Raw genomic sequence first — 22,617 nt, forward strand, 5'->3', positions numbered from 1 at the left:
CCAAGTGCCACTGAATTTCTCAAATACAAATTTGACTTTTAAACTTTTTTTTTTCTTTTTTTTAAAATTCAGGATCAAGACCACAGACAATTTATTGTGTAAGACATGAGGTTAAGAATGATCAAGGAAAGTTATGGCTGTGAGTGACATGGAATTAGATGAAAAGGCTCAAGTTTGTTGAAGAGAGTTTAAATTTGGCTTTTGCTCTTTGAAACGTCAAAGTAATCATAAGAAGCACTTATGCCTTACAGAGCAAATAGTCCACAGAGTGTCAGTTTCATTTTGCCAACAGGGTCACAACAGCAGTCAAACAGAAGCCTAAACACCCGAGAGTTAACATACAGGTTTGATAAGCTACAAGAAGGGATAGCGCATGCTGTGGTGAGTTCTTACTTCAGATCCAAGTGGACCCTGGGACCTACTGGACGTTAAAGTGGAACCTGGGGAAAGCAGCTTTTCATACAAAATAACAACAACACGAGGACAACAAAGAAAACCAGACTGTGCTGGGTGTCTATAATACTCATTTGCAGTAAGGCTTTCAAGATACAGGAATTTTTATAGCATTTGTATTTTAAGGATTTAGGGCAAATACATTTTTTTTTCTACTTGATAAAAAGAAAATTAGTACTTAAAAGGTTCAAAAATATATTGATTGAGTGATTTCTTTTTTACATAAATAAATTATATTGATTTTTAGGATTTAACAGCTGAAAAAACCCTTTCTGCTTCCACTGGAGGCAAAACTGAACAAAATGTTAGTTAAATAGAGAGAGCAGCATTTCTAAGAAATCTGTTGCCAGCATTATAGACCATCTACACTACAAGAATGCCATTAAATAGGATTTATTCAATTATCAGATTCTTTCTTCTTATAGGATCAGTTATAGTATTTCTAGTTTATATCTCTGATTCATAAAACTGGGACTCCACTTTTTGAAAATACATCTGATTCATTTTTTTCAGTCACGATTTAACAGACTTCTTTGAGATGCTCATTTTAACATTTACATAATTTATAATCCCAAATGTATAAAAGACAATGACAAAAGCATCATAAATAAATAATGCAAACTGAAATAGTTATGTCAAACTTTTGGACCTTCTGATAAATTAGCAAAACTGTAACAGAAACAGTAAAAAACACAGTAAATTGTGACAACAAAAAGTGAAACTGGTACTAGTAACACTTGTATTATTTCCATGACCCTGTGAGCCCTGTGCCCCAGAATGCTGAGCCGCGAGATGGGCTGGCCGAGCTGGCCACCGAGGAGCCCATGGGGGATGTGGGAGGATGGGAAGGCGAACAAAAGAGGGAAGTGCTTAAAAGGTTCAGTTCCTGAACACAGAGAAGCTGAGGAAGGAGAGAACACTGCTGACGTGCAACGGTCCTGACTAACTGATAATTTGGAATCTGGGCCCAACTGTAGGATATAACAGAGTAGAGAAATAATGGAGAGGGGAGAAATCTTTTCACAGTTGTAGCGTAACGGGTGGTACCCGTGTCCCGACAACCCTGAACCACCCTGACGACAGACCCTAGCAAGTGTTGAGCAACTACCTTCTTGCAGGCTCTGAAAAGCCTTATTCTTGGTTAAGGAAACAAAACTCCATTAGGATTCTTTAAACACAGAGGCAAATTAGTGGCTACAGAGGTTCTCGGAGGCTGAAGGGAGAGCAGCGAGCAGCTCTGTGAGGGTGAGCCCTGCCCTGCTGCTGGCGGCAATGACTTGAGCTATCTGAAGTGTTCTTGGAATCATATTTTAACTGGGGAGAGGGACAGTATGTATACATAAAATAATGCCTAGTCAGCCAGTATTTCTTCTTGCTGCAGGTGTCTGAAAAACAATGAATGGGGAATTACTACCAGTAAGGTTTCTGTTTTTTATAAAGAAATCAATGTGTGCAATTTCAGCCATTAGTCATATACTTTGAAGTACACTACTTAGTAATCATGATAAAATAGGGACATATTTTAACTAAAAAGTACGCACCAGCACTTCCTTTTTCTGTGCTTTTTTGGTTTCTTTGTTATGTTCTTCCTATTCAACCTAGCTCATGGAAAAGAGAGCTCCTCTTTGTCTCTGTTCTTCAGCACTTCAATGGTAAATCCCTAGACAGCTTTCTTTTTCCATTTTTTTTCCTCAGATAAGTGGGAAACTTGGACAAGAAGGGGGTAGGGCGTGTCACCAAGTACTGTATTAACTACACTTGCTGGAATGAACAACTGGAGAACAGAATGAGAACTGTGCCTCCCAGACTAGGTAGACAACATTTATCTAACGAAGTGGCAAGACCCTGCAACTATTAACATCTGTTACCATAGCTTTCAGACAGGAAATTAGGTAGGTCATATTACTTATGGAAACACAGGTTCTTATGAAGGTGAAGTGAGGGAAGTAACAAACCTTTATGGGATAAGAAACTTACAAGTCACAATAATTTCTTAAATGAAAAAGTTCTAATTGGTGTCATTGCTGGAGTCTTTGAGTCCCCCTTCCCCAGCCTGTGCCACATGTTCTCTCTCTGGGGGCAAAGGGGTACTGGACTCGGTGTAGTTCTGATCGCTGCTGGGCTCCCTTTCACACCCAGGAGCAGGCTCTGGGTTGGGGTTTGGGGTGTCCCCTTTTGTTTTCTTCTTCTTTCTCTTCTGGCTCTCTAGACCAACTATTTCAGAGTGTCTGGCCTGCTGCATGGCTGGTAAAGCCATGCCCATGCCTGGGGAGAGAAACATAGATGGGTAAACAAGTCCAGGAGACACTCCTGGGATGAGAAATGGGTTAAAAGCCACAGGACTACTAGCAGTTATTGCGGGTTCAGACTGATCAGAAAATGGACTAGGACCAGGCTTGTCTTCAGCTACCATGTCAGTTTTTACATCATGGCTGCTTGGCTTATCCTCTGCAGTCTTTTCAGTGGCTGATGGGCCACTTTTCGTTGTGCTTGAGAGAGATGCTGGAGCAGGGGACGTGCAGGTAGTTGCCATGGGTGTGTTGAGGAGTCCTCCAACACCAAACATCTGGGGTACTGCGGCCATTCCTGGCAGCATCATGGGCAGCATGCTCAGGGTGCTCTTGACCTCTTCGCCTGTAGGCATGGTGGCAAAGCCAGCTGGGAAGCCCACCAGCCCAGTGAGGGGGATACCTGGCATATTCCTCACGTTCTGCAATCCCACCAGGTCCATCCCTGCAATCAACCCGTTCATGAACAGTGGCCCCATTCCGGAGGGAGAGTCTGCCACAATGGCGGGAGCTTTCAGGAGTTCACTCCGGGGCCGTCTCCCCCTCCTGCGGGGGCCTGCATCCCGAAGAACAGGCTCAGCCAAGGTGTGATTGAATTTGTTTTCTGGAAGAAATCCCTGAAAAAGAACGAAGAAACATAAGATGCTGATAGTTAATGATGGCAGGCAGGTGGCTACTGATGGCACACAGGTGGCTGGAGGTGATGACTATGCTGTACAGTGGCCTAGCTTGTCCCCATATCCATGAAAGGCTCCCAGTGGAAGAAGTGCTTCTGCCCACAGGCCCAGAGGGGGTTCTCTCTCAGAGGTTGAGGGCATTTGATAGTTTGGGAAAAAACAGGTCCCTGTCACTGCCAACACCTCCAACACTCACTGTAAGAAGGTGGCAGAGAGCTGGGAGCTGGAGACCAGCAGTGAAGACAACCTGGGTCTCATGGAGACCCTTATGGATGAGACCCCTTCACCAGATGCAACATTTGCCTTCCTCATGACACAGTAAGGTTTATATTGAAGCAACAAAGCAGAATATGTAAGACGGGGTTTAGAGCCAGGAGACCTGCCAGTTCTAAAAAAAAAAAAAAGGACAATGATCCCTACCTGTGTTTAACACAGTACCGGGCCTACAGGAAGCAGTGCTTGCCTGGGATGTTATTTACTTAAAAATTTTGTGTGTGCTCCATTTCCCTCTGGATCCTGAGCTTCTGGAAGGCAACATGAGGTGTACACGTGGGCTGGAGAAATGAAGGAACTCTGGGAGGGAATGCCACCCAAATTAGTGATGTTCTTATTTCCCTTAAGAAAGACCATCTATTTTTCTTTTCTTTGGCGGTTCATTCTTTGACTTTATTAATAAGCAAGAAGCTCTGCAGTCTGCACTTCTGCTCACAAGGACTCACAATGTCATCTGGCATTATACACCTGGACCCTTCCTGATCAGGAGGATTATGCCACATAGGATCACAGAGGAGAACAGACCACCATAATGGTGGCAGTGAGCAGGAGGCAGCATGGTGGCGGGAAAAGCCTGAGCTGCAGCCCCATACCACCTTCATCTGAGAAGGTGCTCAGGAGCTCTGTGGGGCAGCTGGGAGCCTGCTCCGTGGAGCATATGGTTTGGCTGTGGAGAGGTAATTAGACAGACCACTGCAGTTATGACGACTCTATCTCTGAATTTGTTTAACAGATGCTATGAGCAAATCCCACAGAAAGAGAAAAATGTTTTCTTTCAGGACTTAGTGCCCGGAACTCCTGTGCTCCTGGAGAACTGCAGGCCTTTCTTTACTGCCCTCCATCTCTCACTGCTCTCAGTGTCACCATGTCCACGTGTGCTCACAGGACTGAAGGAAGGTGACTTCTGTTTTTCAGAAGTTTTGGTCTTTTGTCATACAAGGGAGTATAAAGAAACAGTGCCTCAGAAGGCAGCTCCCTTTCCCAGCCACATTAGTGCAGTGGCCCTCATAGCCCAGGTGTCTCCCTCCTTCGGTCTCATCGTGAAGCTGTGTTACTTTAGCACCTTCCAGCAATGGTGAGGGAGGATGTTCACAGCGGCCTTGGTGGGTTTTACAACACTGAATTTGAACTGGGGACATGGGTCATCTTCAGGCTAGAATGCAGAGTTTAAAGAGCCATGCAAGGTAAGAGAGCTTACTCGGCCACCTGTGCCAGAGGAGCCAACCTCTTTTTTTTTTTTTTTTTTTAATAGTAGAGCATTCTTTTTTTTTTTTTTTTTAAGAGAGAGAGAGAATTTTTAATATTTATTTTTTAGTTTTCGGCAGACACAACATCTTTGTTTGTATGTGGTGCTGAGGATCAAACCCGGGCCGCACGCATGCCAGGTGAGCGCACTACCGCTTGAGCCACCTCCCCAGCCCAGGAGCCAACCTCTTTCCCTCTCTCCTTTTTTTTTTTTTGGTACTAGGGATTGAATCCAGGGGAACTTAACCACTGAGTCACATCCCCAGCTCTTTTTATTTCGAGACAGGGCCTCACTAAGTTGCTGAGGCTGGCTTTGAACTAGCAATCCTTCTGCCTCAGCCTCTTGAACAGCTGGGATTACAGGCGTTTACCACTGTGCCAGGCTCAGCCAGTCTATCTCTATGAACTGCATCTAATGCCTTTTTAGGACTCTCCTGTGTACAAACACCTTCCTTTCCTGTAAGCGGGAAGTGAGTGTGGATCTGGCAAGAAGTAGCCAAGGTTCCACCAGCCCACCACCTTCATGTCGCTGAATCAGGCAGGGACTTGGCTATCCCCCTTAATGGAGCAGATAATTGGAGCAAGAAAGAAGGTGAAGGTCCCCTCCAGAGACACCAGGAGGGTCAGAAAAACCCTATTATTAGGGTCTGAAGTCCTAGAAAACATGGAGAGAGAAGCCAGGAAAGATGAGGTAGTTAAGGGCTGAGACCAAAAATAGTTTACCGTCTTCCTAAGGACTGACTTAATGCACTTTAATTCATAGCTCAGCATTTCCCACTGATTTCACCGATTCTCTTCTTCCAAAACTTTCAGCATGTAAAATTCTTGGAAAACTTAACAGAGGGTAAGCGAAATAAGTCAACCGTGGAAGGTTAAGGGTCATATGTTTTCTCTTTCTCGGAAGTTAGAGAAGAAAAGGGAAAAGCAAAGGTGGGAGTGGATCTCCTAAAAATCAAAGGGTGATCATTGGAGAAAAGGGACCAAGAGGTGGGAGGGAGGGAGGGAGGGAGAGGCAAGTGCTAGAGAGTGATATTGGGCAAACTGTATTGTTACATTGTGTGCATGTACAACTGTATAATAACAGATCCCATCAATATGTACAACTGTAATGCACCAATAAAAAATGTGTGGAAGAAAACTGTTTTGCTTCAGGGCAGTTGAAGGGTTCGCTAGTGACACTGGTTTTGGGTCTCAGGGAGCTATGAGGACATGTGTGGTGAGCTCCAAAAGGAGCAACAGAGGAGATGTGTCCATTTCCCCAGGTCACTGCAGGGAATCTGGCATGGAGTGGTGCTCAGGAAGGGGTGGTGGTAAGAGGAAGAGCACAAGGAGAAATGCCAGTTGCCACAAAAGAAGAATCTGCCATGTGTCAGGCACCCGTCCAAGGCTCCATAACATCCTCTCAATGAACCATCACATCAGCCTCTGGAGTCAGTCCTATTATTAAGGCTGCTTCTCAGAGGGCTTAGACTCATAAATGTGTAAAGTATGTATATTTGAACATTTCCAAGTCCCTAGATATAGTTATTTTTGAAGTCCTACATCGGTCCTTCAATTTCCCAAAGAATATTCAGAAAAACCAGTTCACGTAGACAAAAAGTTTTCTGATGGCAACTTTGAGGAGAAAGCTCTTCTCTTTTAGCCTTGGGCAGAGTGTAGTGGCACACACCTTTTTAATCCTAGCGACTTGGGAGGCTGAGGCAGGAGGATCATCATGTTTGAGACCAGTCTTAGTAACTTAGCAAGGCCCTAAGCAACTCAGTGAGACCTTATCTGAAAATAAAAATAAAAAGGGCTGCAGATGTAGGTCAATGATAAAGTATCCTTGGTTTTAATCCCCAGTATTTAAAAAAAAAAAAGAAAGAAAGAAAGAAAGAAAGAAAGAAAGAAAGAAAGATCCTTGCTATGGCAGAGCTGGAACAAACTGCTCAGTCATGTTTGCTTTCCCTTGCCTTTCACAAAGGGGCAAGGGCTGATCTGGGCATAGCTGGTTAGGGACAGAGGAGGCTAGTGCCCACCATACTATGCCACATTCCTTATATTCCCAACATGACCAGCTACCTGCAATATCCTATGCTGATCGTCCTGGAGCAAGTGTCTGATTTGGCTCTGAGGTCAATCACTAGGGAGAAAGTCCTGGATGGTTCTTGTTTCTAAAGAGACAATGTTTCTAAGAGCCAGGAGTGGTAGTGCACACCTCTAATCCCAGTGACTCAGGAGGCTGGGGCAGGAGGATCATAAATTCAAAGCCAGCCTCAGCAATTTAGGGAGGCCCTAAGCAACTCTAGGAAGACCCTGTCTCAAAATAAAAAAAAGGCTGGGGATGTGGCTCAGTGGTCAAGTATCCCTGGGTTCAATTCCCAGTACCAAAATAAAACAAAAACAAAGAAAAAAGGAGAGGCAGTAAGATCTGTTGGATGGGGCCAGGTTAAAAGGATGATTTCCTATCAGTCTTGCACTCACCAATGCAAACCACCTCGTTCTGAGCCAGCCACTCTGTCTACATCACAGAATCCTGGGCCTTGCTGGCACATGACCTCTGCCTAGGGCCCTGGTCAGGGTAAGCACAACTCCAGCTCCAGGCTTCTCTGAGGCTCTTCAGTGTGGCCCACCAACAACTAAGAGCTGGGGAATGTCTTTTCCCTTCTCCCTCACACTTGTTCCCATTATAAGTCTGCTCTTAACTCTCCACTGGGAAGGACATGATTAATCTCAGAAATCTTTTTGTTAGGAAGGAAATTAAGCCCAGGGCTTGAGGAATAATTCTTCTACCTATTTTCAAACAATCTCTTCTAAGTAAGATCTTTAACATGACAGGGCATCTAGGATGATTCAACTCATTTAAGACCAGCCTATGCCCTGCAGAACCTTTGGCCTGTCAGGTTCTTTCTGCCCTTTAGTGTATGGAACATTCCTCATGAAACATCCTTTCCCTTCTCAGAAATGAGAGCTTGCTATGAAGCCATGGACTGGTCTTCGTTTCCCTTTAGGCCTGGAGAGCAGCAGCAGAAGGCTCAGAGTTAGAGGGGAACTCTTCAGCTATAGCACAGCAAGAGGAATGCTGGCAGAGGAAGGTGGTGCTCACCACTTCCGGTGGAGGGAGAGTCATTCCAGCCACCCAGCTGCTGCTAACCCCTAGGTAGGTGCTCCTCCTAGCAACTTGGCGACCACACACAGTGGCCAAATTTGGCTTTGGCAGTTCCCCCTATGCATAATTATACCCTGGGTACAAACCTCCTTCCTCTTCCTGGAAGAAGGCAGAGAGAGCAAAGAGAAAGAAAGTATAGTATTCAAGCTACAATGAAGGCAAAGCTGCTTTCCTAGGTGATAGCATAAACTTTCCAGCCCCCAAACGTCCTCTTCAAACATCTGGCAGCATCTATTCCAACTCTAAGATTCTTGGGTGAAGTAAGACAAGAGTGGCGACCAAGGCTTCCTGGCTCTTCCCAGGAAGGTGGGTAAGTTCATCCAACAAACACTAAGTAAGGCCTACAACAAATGTGATGTGTGGTTCTTCCTTTTAAAATTCTAAAAACAGGGCTGGGGATGTGGCTCAAGCGGTAGCACGCTCGCCTGGCATGCGTGCGGCCAGGGTTCGATCCTCAGCACCACATACCAACAAAGATGCTGTGTCCGCCGAGAACTAAAAAATAAATATTAAAAAATTCTCTCTCCCTCTCTCTCCTCTCTCACTCTCTCTTTAAAAAAAAAAAAAAAAAAAAAATCTAAAAACAAACCAGACCAGAACAGAAGCTGGCTCTAAAACACATTTTTTGGAATAAGTGAAAAAATCTGAGTACAGATATCAGATCTTATTAATATTCATGTTTGATAATGGCAATAATTATATAGGAAAATGTTCTTAGGAGATACATGCCAAAGTGTTTAGAAGCAATGTCATATCTGCAATTTACCGCCATATGTCTTAGAAAAAAACAAACTATTTATACATAAAATATATACACATACACAACTGACATAAAAACTGCATTAACTATGAGTGTATATACACACAGTTAATGAACATCCACTAGGTACTGGGCACTGGCCTTCCATGCAGCTTGTGTTATGCCAAGTCTGTGGACCTCATCCAGCCACACAGCAGGAAAGGGTATATGAGCTCAAGGGAAGGAAGGCATTCCTTATAGGATTTTAATGTACTTCTAGAAAAAGAAACAGGGTTTCTGTTATGGCCTCACCATTTGTGTCCTCCCCAAATTCATATGTTGAAATCTTGTCCTCAAAGGTGAGGGCTCTGGGGTAGATCACAAGGGACAAGCCTATGTTCATGGGTTTAGTGCCCTTCTAAGAAACCTTACAAGAGTGCTCCATGTAAGAACATAGCAAGAAGATGTCTACATGTGAGAACTGGGCCCTCTTCAGACACTAATCTGCAGCCATCTTGACTTTAGACTTCCTAGCCTTCAGAACTTTGTTTATAAGCCTTTTGTTACAGTAGCCTGAACAGACTGAGTTTTAATGGGAAAAAGGGGTGTAACCTGCCCTGGACAGCTTGGATACCAGAAGGAGCTGTGGGAGACACATGACCCACCTGGAGCCAAGAGGAGCATGTGGCCCTGACTCTGCTGGGAAGGCTGAGCAGAACTGAGACCAGGTGGACAAGTGCTTCCCATTCCTGTCTTATTGCAGAGAAATGGCCTCTAAGGCAAGGAATGTGCTTGCTTAACAAAGGAGGGAAAAGCATCTCTGGAAAGAGGCTGGCTTGCAAGAACAGTTTAGAAATGGGTTTCCCGAGCTAGGCGTGGTGGTGCACTCCTGTAATCCAGTGACTCAGGAGGCTGAGGCAGATGGATCAAAAGTTCAGAGTCAGTCTCAGCAACTTCACAAGGCCCTAAGCAATTCAAAGAGACCCTGTCTCAAAATAAAAAATAAAAAGGGCTGGGGATGTGGCTCAGTGGTTAAATTCCCCTGGGTTCAATCCCTGGTCCACAAAACAAAACGAATAAAAAGAAATGGGCTTCCTGGGAAGGGTGCCTACAGAGAGGGATGAACACTAATTTCTAGGGAACATGAAGTAAACCACTAGACATGCAGATAGTAATGAGGAAGCCAAAAGGGAAACCACATTGCTTTTATGACATGTGTGTAAACCAAAAGCTCAGGGACCACAACAAGGCAAGGACTAGAGGTCTTCACCTGATGACTCCACTGAGACACTTGCTGTGTGCTAAAACACAAAGGGAAGGGTGAGGAAAGACAGATGGGAAAGAACAGAAGTTGGATCAGTTTGTATAGCACAACAGCCTAAGAAAAGGCTGATAAAGACTTTAAGAATAAAGAGAGGGCAAAGGGTGGCTTTTACAATGTATTAAATTTGGGGGACTGAGCCCAGGTCTTCCTCCCAGTGTCTGTGGTAGAGTATGCAAATGAATGAGAACAGTTGTCTGTGGAGCTGCTGGGAGAGTGACAAAATGAGTGACAAGTTCTTTGGAACATTAAATAACAACTCCTTCTGCACAAGGAGGAAATGATTAGTATGGGTGATCCTTTGCAACTAAAATAAGAAATCACACTCAGGAATTCTACCAAGAAGGGAACCATCCTCAGGGAAGCTGCAGCTGGCAGAGTGCTGGAGAGAGTGTTCAGGAGAGTCTGAGTTCAAGGAACAACACATGTGCCCCTGGGGATTGAAGCTCCTGTTTGGGCAGGAAGTGCTTTGAGGAGGTTAAAAGCTCAATGATGTGCAACTTGTCCATGCTCAACATGTTTTCGACTGAAATATTACCACTGCCCCCTAGAGGTTATGATTTTTCTATTCCAAATTTGTACTCGTCTGTAAACTAATTAACTCTGATTCCATATACTCTAAGTATTCTGTAGATGTCCTTGAAGTCCCTTCCAGTCTCATGACTCTGTAATAGGAAAGGGCAGGGCTTGGAACCAGTTGTTTTTCACTGCCAGTGGGGATGCACTAGGAGGAAATATCTTAAATGGTAATCAAAAATGTAGATAAAAATTTTAAAATTTCTGGAAAGAGACTGTTGTAGAGGGGTTAAAGTTTCTTTTCTCTCCTAACACTACAAATAGGAAAAAAAAAAGTTGTTTTGGGAATGATTCAACAGTTGTTTAAGTGGTAAAGGTTAAAAGCAAATGACCATGGGGAGAGTCACAGTGCTACTCAAAAATGCCCTGGACACCTCTTAGCATTGTTCATCAACTCTCTGTGCTGGCCTCTTGTCCTCTAGAAAAATATCGCCCAGCCACCCACTTCCAGCTGGGGCTTTGTCTCAAGTATACAAAGCAGGACATTCTCCTTACCCCCTAAAACCAATGACCCTCTTCCTACCCTCAGTCCTGGCTCCTTAGAGACAGCAGGAACCCTCTCTTCTCCACTCAGAGAGCTGATGTCTAATTTTCCAGGTTCTTTACAGCGTGGCCTCCTCTGCTTCGGTTTGTCCGAAAAATTCTAGGAGGCAAACGAGACCAATATTAAAAAATACTGTGCAACAGTGAGGGTAGTGCTTTTCAGTTGGTTTTGGTATTTTCCCATTGATGGCCCTCTGCTTAGGACCCCACCACAGCCCTCACTGAGGCTTTCTCTCCTTGAAGGACCAGCAATCCTGCAGCAAGCTGAAAGCAGGCTGTGTAAGCCCTGGGCCCTCTAGAGTACAGCACCTGAGCTGACCACTAGCTTCCCAAGGCACTGCTGAATCCCTAACCTTGGGATATGTCCCTGTCCACTGGTACTTGCCTGCTACCTTTGTGTACCTTTGGAGATTGTACACCTGTGGTTTGTTTTTTTTTCCTGTGTGCTCTCTACCTATTTGTTTTATTAGTCTTCTAGATGTACCAGGAAAAAGACAGTAGTGGGGTAGATGAGCAAGTAAGAAAAGAGAAATCGAGACAAATTATCAGTGCTCAGGAGTCTTCCTAAAGATTCCTAATCAGGACTTGGAGTACAAGCAGCAAAATGACCAAAGAAAGCTCCCAAAGCAGCAAATGTAAACTAAGAATAGACACCCTCCACACACCCAATATAAGTTGCATTAATTTGGAAAATTTTCATTAAGTGGCAGAATTTATACAACCTAAAGACTTATCTGTAAGCTTATGTTATTATGTGGCTGTTTTGGGGGCACGGGAGGCTGAACTTTGGCAAGTTCTGTCCTGTTAAGATTTTGCATGTTGACTTCTTGGCACAGTATTCTGACATGGGCCTTAATTTCTTTACTAGAGGATTCTGCCAAAATTTATACATAAAAACAGAAAACAAACTGTTTTCTCCTCAATAGCACGTGTTTGTCAAAACTGGCCTCAAGTCATCAGGAAGTTAACAGCAGTCTTAAGTAGCACCAGCAAACACTTACTGCCCCAAAGCCAGGCATGTCTAAAGAGTAGTCAGCCTGCTGCCGCAGCCAGTCAAGCAGACTCTTGCTGGGAACAGCTTTCTCAGCCTGGCTGTTGGTGGTTGCTGTAGGCTCGGGGGCAGAGGTAACAGGTCCAGGGCCTTCAGAGTGTGTGGTGCTTAGGGTGGCCTGCCCCGGGTCTTCATGGACTTCCTGAAGGAAAAAAATGAGCATGTGTAGTTGATTTTGACAAATGAAAATTAATTCCTAAAATTTAAACACACAAGATGTTCTTCAAACCTCACCGTCTATTTCTACCACCTACTTTCATGGCTGGGTGCTTGCATTAGAATCCCGCACACACTCCTGACCACTGCTCTCACACATGATGGGTACTCTTTCCACCTGAATTTCCTTCTTCCCGTTTGATTACTTGGCAAACTTTAAGTCCATCCTGATAGCTCTGATTTGTCTACTTCTTTGTCATCTCCACTGACTGTCCCAGGCAATATTGGCTGTTCCAGCTCCTGACTTTTACAGCACTTTGTTTACGGCTCTCTACCTAACAGAAAACGCCACACTGAAATTTGCTCACATATTTCCCCCCTATAGTTTGAATGTCTGTCTTATTTATTCATTTCTGTATTACCAATGCCTATAATAGGGATCTACTAAAAAATATAGTAACAGTGCTAAATAGGGGGCTGCATTAATAAATTTAAAAAATACTCTTGAGGCCAAGGAAAAAAATGTTAAAAATTCTTTTTTATTAGTCATTCCACCAGAATTCTGAGTATTACAGAGAAAACATGGCTTTGTACTTGTAAAAAAGGTAACCTCTTGCCAGGCAAGGTGGTGCATGCGTGTAATCCTTGCTACTCAGGAGGCTGAGGCAGGAGGATTTCAAGTTTGAGGATAGCTTCAGCAACTCAGAGAGACCCTGTCTCAAAATAAAAAATAAAGAAGGTCTGGGAATGTAGTGCAGTGGCAGAGAACCCCTGGGTTTGAACTCCAGTATTGCAAACAAAACAAAACAAAATGTAACAAATGTAACCTCTTAAAATTAGCTTGCAGAACTAGGTAGGGGAAGAAGGGCTTGCCACTTCAGCTTTCCAAAATTATATAGAAAGTCTAAGGGGAAGACATACCCTAATTAATTTAGCCTAGAAGTAAAGCTCTCAGGGTCTAAAATACAAGGCCCCTGGTTTGGTTTCCTGTTCTGCCATTTTGTAGCTGGATAATTTTGGGCAAATTATTTAATGCTTTTAAGTTTTAGTTTCTTTATCTATAAAACATCTATCTCCACAGTATTATTAAAGATCAAACAGGACCATGAAAAACCCTGACATAGTGCCTAGCCCATAGTAGGTACTCAATAAGTACTGGCCATTGTTTTCTCTTTTAAAATTAGACAACTTGAAATATGATTCTAATGTGTTTACATGTAATGTGTTTTAGGGTTCAAAATCTAATATTAAGCATTAAGCGAAGTCTAAAGGAGATTTCTCTTGACCAGTACACAGTTTCTGACTTCTCATTGCTTACAATGATCTTCTTTGAGTTTAGAATATTAGTGTGATCTTAGTGAATCCTCTCACAGCAAACCCTCTAGGTAGTTTTACAGAGGAGCAAAGCGAGGCTCAGCAGTGTGCCTGATGTCACCTGATGTCAAGCCAGGCCTAACATTCAGCCAGTTTTGACTCCTGTTCCTGCTCTACAGGAGGAGGCCCTCACTACACTGAGGAAATGCTGAAAGGTCAACCCTGCTGTCTTGCTTTGCTCTCTCAACTGTCAGAGGCTCTTCTGAAACAGTAGAGAATCTGAGTTTCTTCTATCTGAAGTAACAAGACTTCCTGGCTCAGTTTCCCAGGCCACACATGGATGAAGAGCCATTAATGGATTAGCATCTATTTCTACAAAAGGTAGACTACATCTTATAACAAGAGTGATTAAGTAGGACAACTGAAAGAGGGATGAGAGATCCATAAACCAAAATACTTGGTTTCTGAGGAAGGGTTTGTTTCCTTGTTCAGAAAGGTCAATGTTTTACTAAATTGACCTACCAAGATTCCTGCCTGAAGTGTTTGCTCCTTCAAAAAGATTAGGTCCATCCCTCCTTCTGCATGTTTCCGTCTCCCTCTTCGCCTCCTTGTGGCAGCATCGTCTCTTCTGAGGCTTCCGTTGATGATCTGTCCAGTCACTGGGTGAATCAGGCCAGCTTGTAGAATTCCAGACAAGTCCATACCAAGGGCTCCTTGAAGTGAACCGATAGCTCCAATCTTAGGGGTGCTGGCACTCACTGGAAAAGGGGATGTGGCTCCTGGGGACCCCTCTGATGAGCAGGAGAGATCTATAGCTGACTCCCCATGCCAGCCATTGAGGATGATGGAGGGGTGCCCGTGGGTTGCAGAGAACTGGTCTAGGCTCCGAGCCTTAGCATCCCTGTCCACCTCAAACTCATAGGGACGTCTGTGCTTTTGTTCATCTTTTGTGAATACTGGAGCTAAGAAGCTCTCCTGTGAACACACACATGGCAAAAGAGGTTTGAATGTCACTTTTGTGGCTGAACATCAGCTCCTCTTCTCGATCTGATTTTTAGGCTTATTTCCAGACAGCTTCTTTAAGTTCTCTGAACTCAAGTCTCCTCACACTTTAGTACCAAAGCACCTGGATTGCTTATTAAAATGCAGATTCTATTTCAATAGGCCAGGGGTTGAGCCTGAGAGTCTGCCTTCTGAAAAGGTTTCCAGAGGCTGCCACCACGGCTGGTCCCTGTACTACACTTAACAGCCACAAGATTATAACAGAGGGATTCTCAGCCTCAGCTCAACATCAGAATTATTTGGGAAGTAAAAAAAAACTCAAAAAACAAAACAACAAAAAAACCAAACAACTCCACCCTAATATCCAGATCATATTTTTGACCAATGAAATCAGAATCAGTGGCTTTCAAAGTCCACAGCTAATTCCAATGTGCAACGGAGAGTGAGAACCAGTGTACTCACAACCTCCCTCAAATAGAACCCATCACCTGTGCACTCCTGCCTTGATTTCCTAATTTCTATTGGTTCCTATTGCTCTCAGAATTGTTCAAGGGTTGAACACACCCATCTCTTCATGCTTCCTTCTCTTTACATGTTTACAAGTTATCAAATCACCCTTGCCACGATTGTTCCTTTCTTTGTACCCATTCTGCCTCTAACCTACAATTCAGAACTATTGTTATCAGTTCCCCACCAAGGCCCCCAGCTGAGGCACTCCTCTTTCCTACCAGCACACCCCCTTGCTAACCTGCAGACACCAGTCAAGCTGCAAAACCCTGCTTTCAGTACATATTCCTCTGCTCCAAAACTTTTAACAGCTCTCCACAGCCCATGGGTTAAAGTCCAAATACCTCAATTAACAATTCCTCAGTTTCTAATGGCTCTGACAAAAACCCACCATCCATTCAGTAAACATTTGTTGAATGAAAGACTCAACTGAAAATGGAATGGGGCTACCATTCTTTGTTTTGTGGTCCATGTTCTCCTTATGGCCTCACCTTCTGGATCTGGGCTGCCAATGCTGCACCATTGCTGAAACTGTGTTCTGCCACCTCTGCCTCTGAGAGGCTATTTCGAGAACCAGCATTGCTAGTTAAGACAGGGGTGGGCAGTGTGCCCGAGGGCTCATACTGCTGGCTGGAGGGCCACTTCCCCTTTAACACCACATGGCAGATGTTATCCAGGCGGTTAATTATCACACGATCCTGGGATAAAAAGATAACAGCTTTGAGAAATAAGCACAAAGACTCTTGAGATCAGGGGTCAGGTTTTCTTACCAGAAGGAGCTGGTTAGAAAAGAACACTCAAACGTACTCATACTTTATAAGCCTTAAGTTTCATAGTCCAATCAAGATTAAATAGTACTACAAACATGAGGATAATTTGGCACTTTTTTAGTCAAGGGCATATATCTTCAGTGTTTAAATGTTATATAATTAATACTTTTTAAAAGATACTGAACATTTACCTTGTGTTCATTTCATGGAAATACTTTAAAAATTTTGAAACACAGGAATCAAAGCTGAGAATGCTTTGAGTGGAGAACGCAAGCTCTGTTAGATACCTTTGGCCACTCTGAGAAGGAATAAAGAGTTTTTTCCTGCAGGAGCTGAGCAATGGTAGGAGCTCGGGTCTCCTGGGGGTCTTCCCCAAGGTCCCCTGTGATGCCTGATGCCGAGCTCTTGCTTTCTTCTTCAGAGTATTTCCCTGGGTAGTCTGGACAAGGAGATTAAAAAAAAAAAACCTAATTAGGGGCTTGGGAGATAATAGTGATCTAAGTGATTAGGTCATCCATATTTGTCTTTTCATTTCTTTTTTTTTTTGGTGGTGCTGGGGATTGAACCCAGGGCCTTGTGTATGCGAGGCAAACACTTTACCAACTGAGTTATATCCCCAGCCCTTGACTTTTCATTTTTTAAATCAGCTTATTCTGTGGTAACTTATTATTTCTTGATATACATACTTTTAGTTATAGATAGACACAAAACCTTTGTTTTATTTATTTATTTTTATGTGGTGCTGAGGATCGAACCCAGTGCCTTATGTGTCCTAGGTAAGCACTCTACCACCGAGCTACAACCCCATACTTGTGCTAACTTATCTTAAACTGAATATTAATTACCACATCTTCTATTTCTAAGAGAACCAAGTTAGTGAAACCATAAAGGCAAATCCTGCTTCAGGACCAGTGCATGCTGCATACCAAGAGTGTACCCACATGGACAATGAAAGAAGAGAGAAGGGAAATTTCTCTGTGTATTCACGATTAACAGGAAATGAGTGGCTGCATTTCTCATTGGTATCACGGACAAGAGAAAAAACATTTGAAGGGACAGTCTATGAAGTATAAAATGTAACACAGCAAGGGGGTGATATTAATGAGGAATGATGAAGAATCATGACACAACACAGGTAAAGGACACCAGATTCATGTCAAAAACAATGTAAAGAAATCTGGAACATTTCAATTACTTCACTGATGCAGGGGGATGGTGTGGGGGGGATGCAGCTCCTTCCTTTCAAGCTTAAGTAATGATGAAAGTTAATTATCAATGTGAAATGGGTTTTCAAAGATCCACTTACCAATAATGACAGGGAAGAACAGATAGCAGTGAAATGCCCAGGGCTGAAAAGCTGTGGTCCTTTTTTCTTGGTGAAATGACAAGGAATGTCTGTCTACCTTTAAAAGTGTGGTGACTTCACTTCTGGCTGCAAGTCTCCTAGGGAACTGCAGAGAACTTTACTATCAACAGCCTTGCTAGGCCTGGTGGACTTCAGAGTAAGCAAGCCATACTAGTGAGGACCCTCAGGGTTCTTAAGAGTCTCATGGGAAAGTAGTAAAAATAAAGTAATGACTGAAATTACAAACTGTGATAAGTTCTATAAAGTGAAGGAAATAAGTCTCTGTCTCTACTATGACAGAGGGAAGGATCTCCCTATGTAGACTGGTAGAGACAGAACACCCAGAGAGGTGAGGAGGCAGTGAAGGAAGGTTATTTTGAACATGCCAAGGAACAAAATAGACAATGGAGGCTGGGGGGGGGGGGGGGTTAAAAATCATCTAAATTGTCCTGAGTCCCACAAGTCTTGAGAGAAAAATTGAATTTTATTATGTACTTGATGGAAGCACCATTGAGGTTTTAAGCAGAGGAGCCATGAAAACTGGGGGCTGGCCCTGTCAGGTATACCGGTAGAGTTACTGCTTCTTTAGGAATGCTGATTTCTAGTCTCCAGAGCAGGGCTAACCTTTCTGCACCATGTATCCCACACCTCCCGTGTGTGGAAGATCCCCTCCAAGGTCTGCAAAAGTACTTTCAGCAGCACTGGTGCAGGAGACCCCACCCATACATGTGCGTGATGCTTATCTAGTATCATAACGTGCATGAGGTTCATGGTTCTTCTACCCTGACTTAGGTGACACCAAATAAGAATGGAAAGAGGAACTTTTCTTGTCTAAATCACATTTGCCCTGTGCTCATTTGATGGTCTAGGTTTCCAAACACTGATTATTTGGTGATTTTTTTCCATAGCAGGGTTCAAAAAGTAATGTGGATTTTATAACTGGAAACCTGGAGGCCTGGGGCAAGGAAAAAGCCTGGGGTATGGTCCTTACTAGCTTCTGGCTTGGTGGGGCCATGAAGCCATCAGGCTGTTTTCAGTTCAGTTCAGTCCTCAACCTAACTAGCTTGTGACTTTTGATTTGGCTTCTCTCCTAAGACAGATGTGGACCATAGTGACCAAATCCAAAGAGAGGAGAGGAGTTTAAAAACAAAAAGAAGCTAGGTAACTCAAAGAAGATTAGCCACTCTACTCTCTTCCCTTCTTTAATATAAAACCACTGTCCCAGGAAACAGAAGCTGTGCCTGTCTCACTCCCTGAGTGCCACAACCAGCACCAGGCAGACATCAGCAGGGTTGGTTTTTATAATAGTAAGAACAAATGAACACTTTCTCTTTGTTCATCCTAATGTGCCCTCTTGGATCTGATGAAATAAAAACAGCAAATAAGAATCATTTGCTGCTGTTGCGCCTCAGGATCCCTACCATTATATGTTTATATTCATGTAAAGCATAAGGAATCTTAGTCACATTTATTTTTTTCTTAACATTTTGAAATTCCTTCTCACTTGAAACTTCATCTAAGATTTCTCTATTTAAAAAGGTCAAACTTATTTGTTTGGTTACTTTATTTATTTTTATTTTGCTGTTACAAAAAGAACCTCAAGAAAAATGCACTGATATTACACCGAGTTCTGACAATGACATGAATAAATGCTACTTTCCATCACTTCAGTAAGGGTGAACATTATTTGTATTTTTGAAGTTCTTGCAAATTAACGGCTCTTATATTAGCTGCGGTCTCTGAGGTCCCAAAGCTGTTCTTCTTTAACCAACTTGAAGCACCTGATCTAGTGTAAGAACCAACCACTTCTCCTTAGCACTGGACTTTGCATCTATTGCATAAAAGCACACAAGCCCCTGCCCAGATCACATGGCTGCTATTATGATCTACAATCAACCTCAATTTTCTGGGATGATCACAGTTGCTACTCTGTTTCAGACCAAGACCTATGACCTTTGGTTTCAAGCACATGGTGTTGTAAAACATTTAGTGGCCCTATCATGTAGCCCCTTCCTGTCATGTAAGGACTGGTTTATCCAAAATACTACAAAATTTTACATACTATACCTTGACTATGGCAGGTCCCATCTTGATCATAATCATCTTTATTCTCAAAATCCATGTCTTCGGACTTGGGCTCACTCCCTTCGGGAGTATATGTGGAGAAACTTTTTTTCCCCTCCGCACTTTCTTTCCAAGGTTCTTTTAAAAGCTCATGTTTCACTTTAAACGGCTCTGATGGAAGAGCAGTGGGCTCACCTTCCACTGCAGTATTACTGGCTTTGCTTCTGTATAGGTCTGGGTTGTAAGCCTTGGGTTTCTCCACTTCAAATTCATCACTCCCAAGGCCATGTGCCCACCTCTCCATGTGTTTGCAGTGGCACTGACAGGCTGCTGGAGGAAAGGACCTTTGTGGTCCAGGAGTCTGGCTTACTATCTCCAGGCTTCCTTTCTTGGCTTCTTCCAGAGGGAAGCCTCGGCTCTTTTCCCTTGGGATATTTGCAGCAGGCTCAGTGAGATGTAAAACCTCTGACCTTTCTCTTGTGTCTGTTGCCACTACTAAGGTTTCTTCCTCATTTTCCTCTTCTTCTTCATCTTCATCACTCTGGTTCTGATTCAGAATCAATTTACTTTCTAAACTTTTGTTTTCTAATAAATCAATTAATTGTTGATCGGATGAGAGGTTTCTTTTGGAGTCACAGACAGTAAGACTGCACATATCTACAAGCCCACTTCCATTTCCTGCATCTAAGACAGGGGAAGCTAAGCATTTGGCTTCTAGCTGCCCCATGCTTTCAGGTCTCTGCCCTGTTTCACTGCAGCAGGGATCCCCTTCCTTTGAAATCGATATCAACAAATGTTTTCCACTTTTAATGTTCATTTGAGCTACTCCTTCTTCTAAGCTACTCATAAGAGAGGAACTTGAAGTTATTGCTGTCTCATGGCCACCAGGCTGGCAGCTCCCATCTCTGCTTGCCGAGATGGTAATGGCATCTTTTCTAGAGTCCATATTGGTATTTGGGCTCTCCTGAAAAGAGCCTGCCTCTCGGCTGAGCACCTTCTTACCATACATCATATTATCTAAGGACTCAGGCAGCAGACTTTCATCATGGTTGATGGAAATGACATCTTGAACTTTAGAAATAAAGTTTTCACAAGTCATATCAGGTAAGTTGCCTCCAGGCAGAACAAGATGATCATCTCTGTTTTCTAATTTCATCAGATTCTCGGGTTCACTTTCAAGTGACTCTGAAGTCCTACTCATTTGAGTATAGGTAAGAGATTCATATAGTTTAGAGTTGGCCTGGTAAAGGCAACAGAGACTTCCTGGTGGCTGGGTATCAGTTCTTTTATGCTGGGCATAGTTTCTATAGGCATCCAGGAAGGACAGCTGGGGGTCATTCATGATATAATAGTCAGTGCGGTTGAGCCCGTGTTTGGCAGTGCCAATGAGCAGGTCTCGATCATGTTTCCCACACTCCCACCAGACTGGGAGGTATAGGCTGGGCCTGCAGAGCTGAAGGCGCTCGTGCAGCTGAGGACACCTGAGCACCTGCTCACGGATCTTCCGTAACAGTTCAATGCGGTACAGAGTCCTTGCAGCCCGTTCCTCTGTGATTGGTTCAACATAGATGGTGGCATCAGGGGGACCTGAAGAGGAAGGGAAATGCAGAGCCTATTGTGATTTTAGATACTCCCTTCCCGCTGAGCCTCTGCATCTTTAGGAAACTAAAAAGGAATGGACAAGGACAGATCTTGAAGGTGAAAGAAAACATCAGTTCTGTACATAATAGTTGCCATTTAATTGACATACTCCATCTACCCTCTACACTAGGTACTTCTGCCGTGTTATCTAGTTCTCACAAAAATCCTATGATATGTCAGTATCATTCCTGTTTAAGGATGATGAAACAAGCTACATTGCTTAAGGTGGCAGAACCAGAATTCAAATCCAGATCTTGGAGTATGACTCCAAGTTCTTTCCAAAATATCCAGCTCCTTGGTCTGAATGAAAACACTTTAACCATGCCACATGTTGGGCAAAGGCAGGATGTCTATGCACACTATCAACAGCTGGGAATCCATGCTGGATAGGTTCAATAATGACAGCCACTTATTTCCTATAAGTCAATACATAAGAAAACATTTAAAGTTATTAAGATTTAATTAAAGGAAGTTCTAAAGTTCAGAGTAGGATAAATCTTAATGTTACTTAAAAAAAAAAAACAACACCCATTCTTTAGTAAAAGTAGTTAACGGGTAGTCTTTCAATATTTCTGTGAGGTTTTAATCTGAGTTTTAACTTTCATCAGTTACTTCATTTGGGGAGAGGTAAACTATTTTACTGGGGGGGGGGTGGATCCAATTAAAAATTCATGAATTTCTAAGAACTTACTTGTCTTTACCTGAATTCTTCAGGGAGACTACACTTGCATAGTTACATCTAAAGTAACCCTGCAGTTTGAACACGCGAGCATGTTCTTTCCCCATCTCATCTGAAAACGTTATGACAAAAAGTTTTCTCACCACCATCTTTCCATGTGGGCAGACGACAGACATTTCGGCACATGGCCACAAAACTATAAAAATAGTGTTCCAAGTTCTCATCTGACTTCTTGTCCAAACGGGAAATGATGCGGAACTGGGTCCAATCGAAGGTTTTCTTTTCTTGATCATAAACCACTCCAAAGGAAGATACTGTTCTGTAGAAATCTGCTTGTTCTCTTCTAGTCCACCTTGAGATTTAATCAGAGGAGAAAAAAAATTGAACTGTTTTCCCCCCTCCAAAAAGGCCAAACTACTTATTGAGCACATACTATAAAAGCTTATGAAATCAAGAAAGCAGGTGGACTGGTTTGTTCATTTTTATTTAAGTTAAGTTGGGGTTGAGAAGTTTATAACAACAGATTACCAAAGAAGGAACCACTTTTAAATCTTCAGCTCTTCCTTCTGGTATTTACCTCCCTATTTAAAAGTCATGTGTGTAGACTTTGCTATCTTAAGTCCTTAATTTTAGGAATTAGAAGCTAATTACCTTCCACTTGTAGGAGATTAAATATCAAAAATATTATATAGGCTTAAATATCTTGTCTTCTCTTCTCCCCATGACCACATAGAATCAGAGAATTCTGTAGGGATCCTCTAAGACCATTAAGTTTGACCTCTCCATCTTACAATTGACAACTAGGGTGGAGAAGGGAAGTGCTAC

The 22,617-nt window shown here is 43.0% G+C and overlaps 1 protein-coding gene across 1 annotated transcript in view; it reads right to left on the bottom strand.

Moving 5' to 3' along the window:
• Positions 1-434: 434 nt before the first annotated feature.
• Chd6 (chromodomain helicase DNA binding protein 6) overlaps positions 435-22,617 on the bottom strand; it is a 222,271-nt gene continuing 200,088 nt past the window's right edge. Inside the window, exons 30-37 of the mRNA XM_026383173.2 lie at positions 21,936-22,144; positions 19,476-21,059; positions 16,351-16,502; positions 15,785-15,991; positions 14,307-14,759; positions 12,265-12,456; positions 11,244-11,363; positions 435-3,358 (exon numbers count right to left, since the gene is read on the bottom strand). Coding sequence (XP_026238958.2) covers positions 2,462-3,358; positions 11,244-11,363; positions 12,265-12,456; positions 14,307-14,759; positions 15,785-15,991; positions 16,351-16,502; positions 19,476-21,059; positions 21,936-22,144 — 3,814 coding nt within the window. The 3' untranslated portion in view covers positions 435-2,461. The remainder of the gene's footprint in view (positions 3,359-11,243; positions 11,364-12,264; positions 12,457-14,306; positions 14,760-15,784; positions 15,992-16,350; positions 16,503-19,475; positions 21,060-21,935; positions 22,145-22,617) is intronic.

The sequence above is a fragment of the Urocitellus parryii genome, chromosome 6 (genome assembly GCF_045843805.1).
Source record: "Urocitellus parryii isolate mUroPar1 chromosome 6, mUroPar1.hap1, whole genome shotgun sequence".
Taxonomy (NCBI): domain Eukaryota; kingdom Metazoa; phylum Chordata; class Mammalia; order Rodentia; family Sciuridae; genus Urocitellus; species Urocitellus parryii.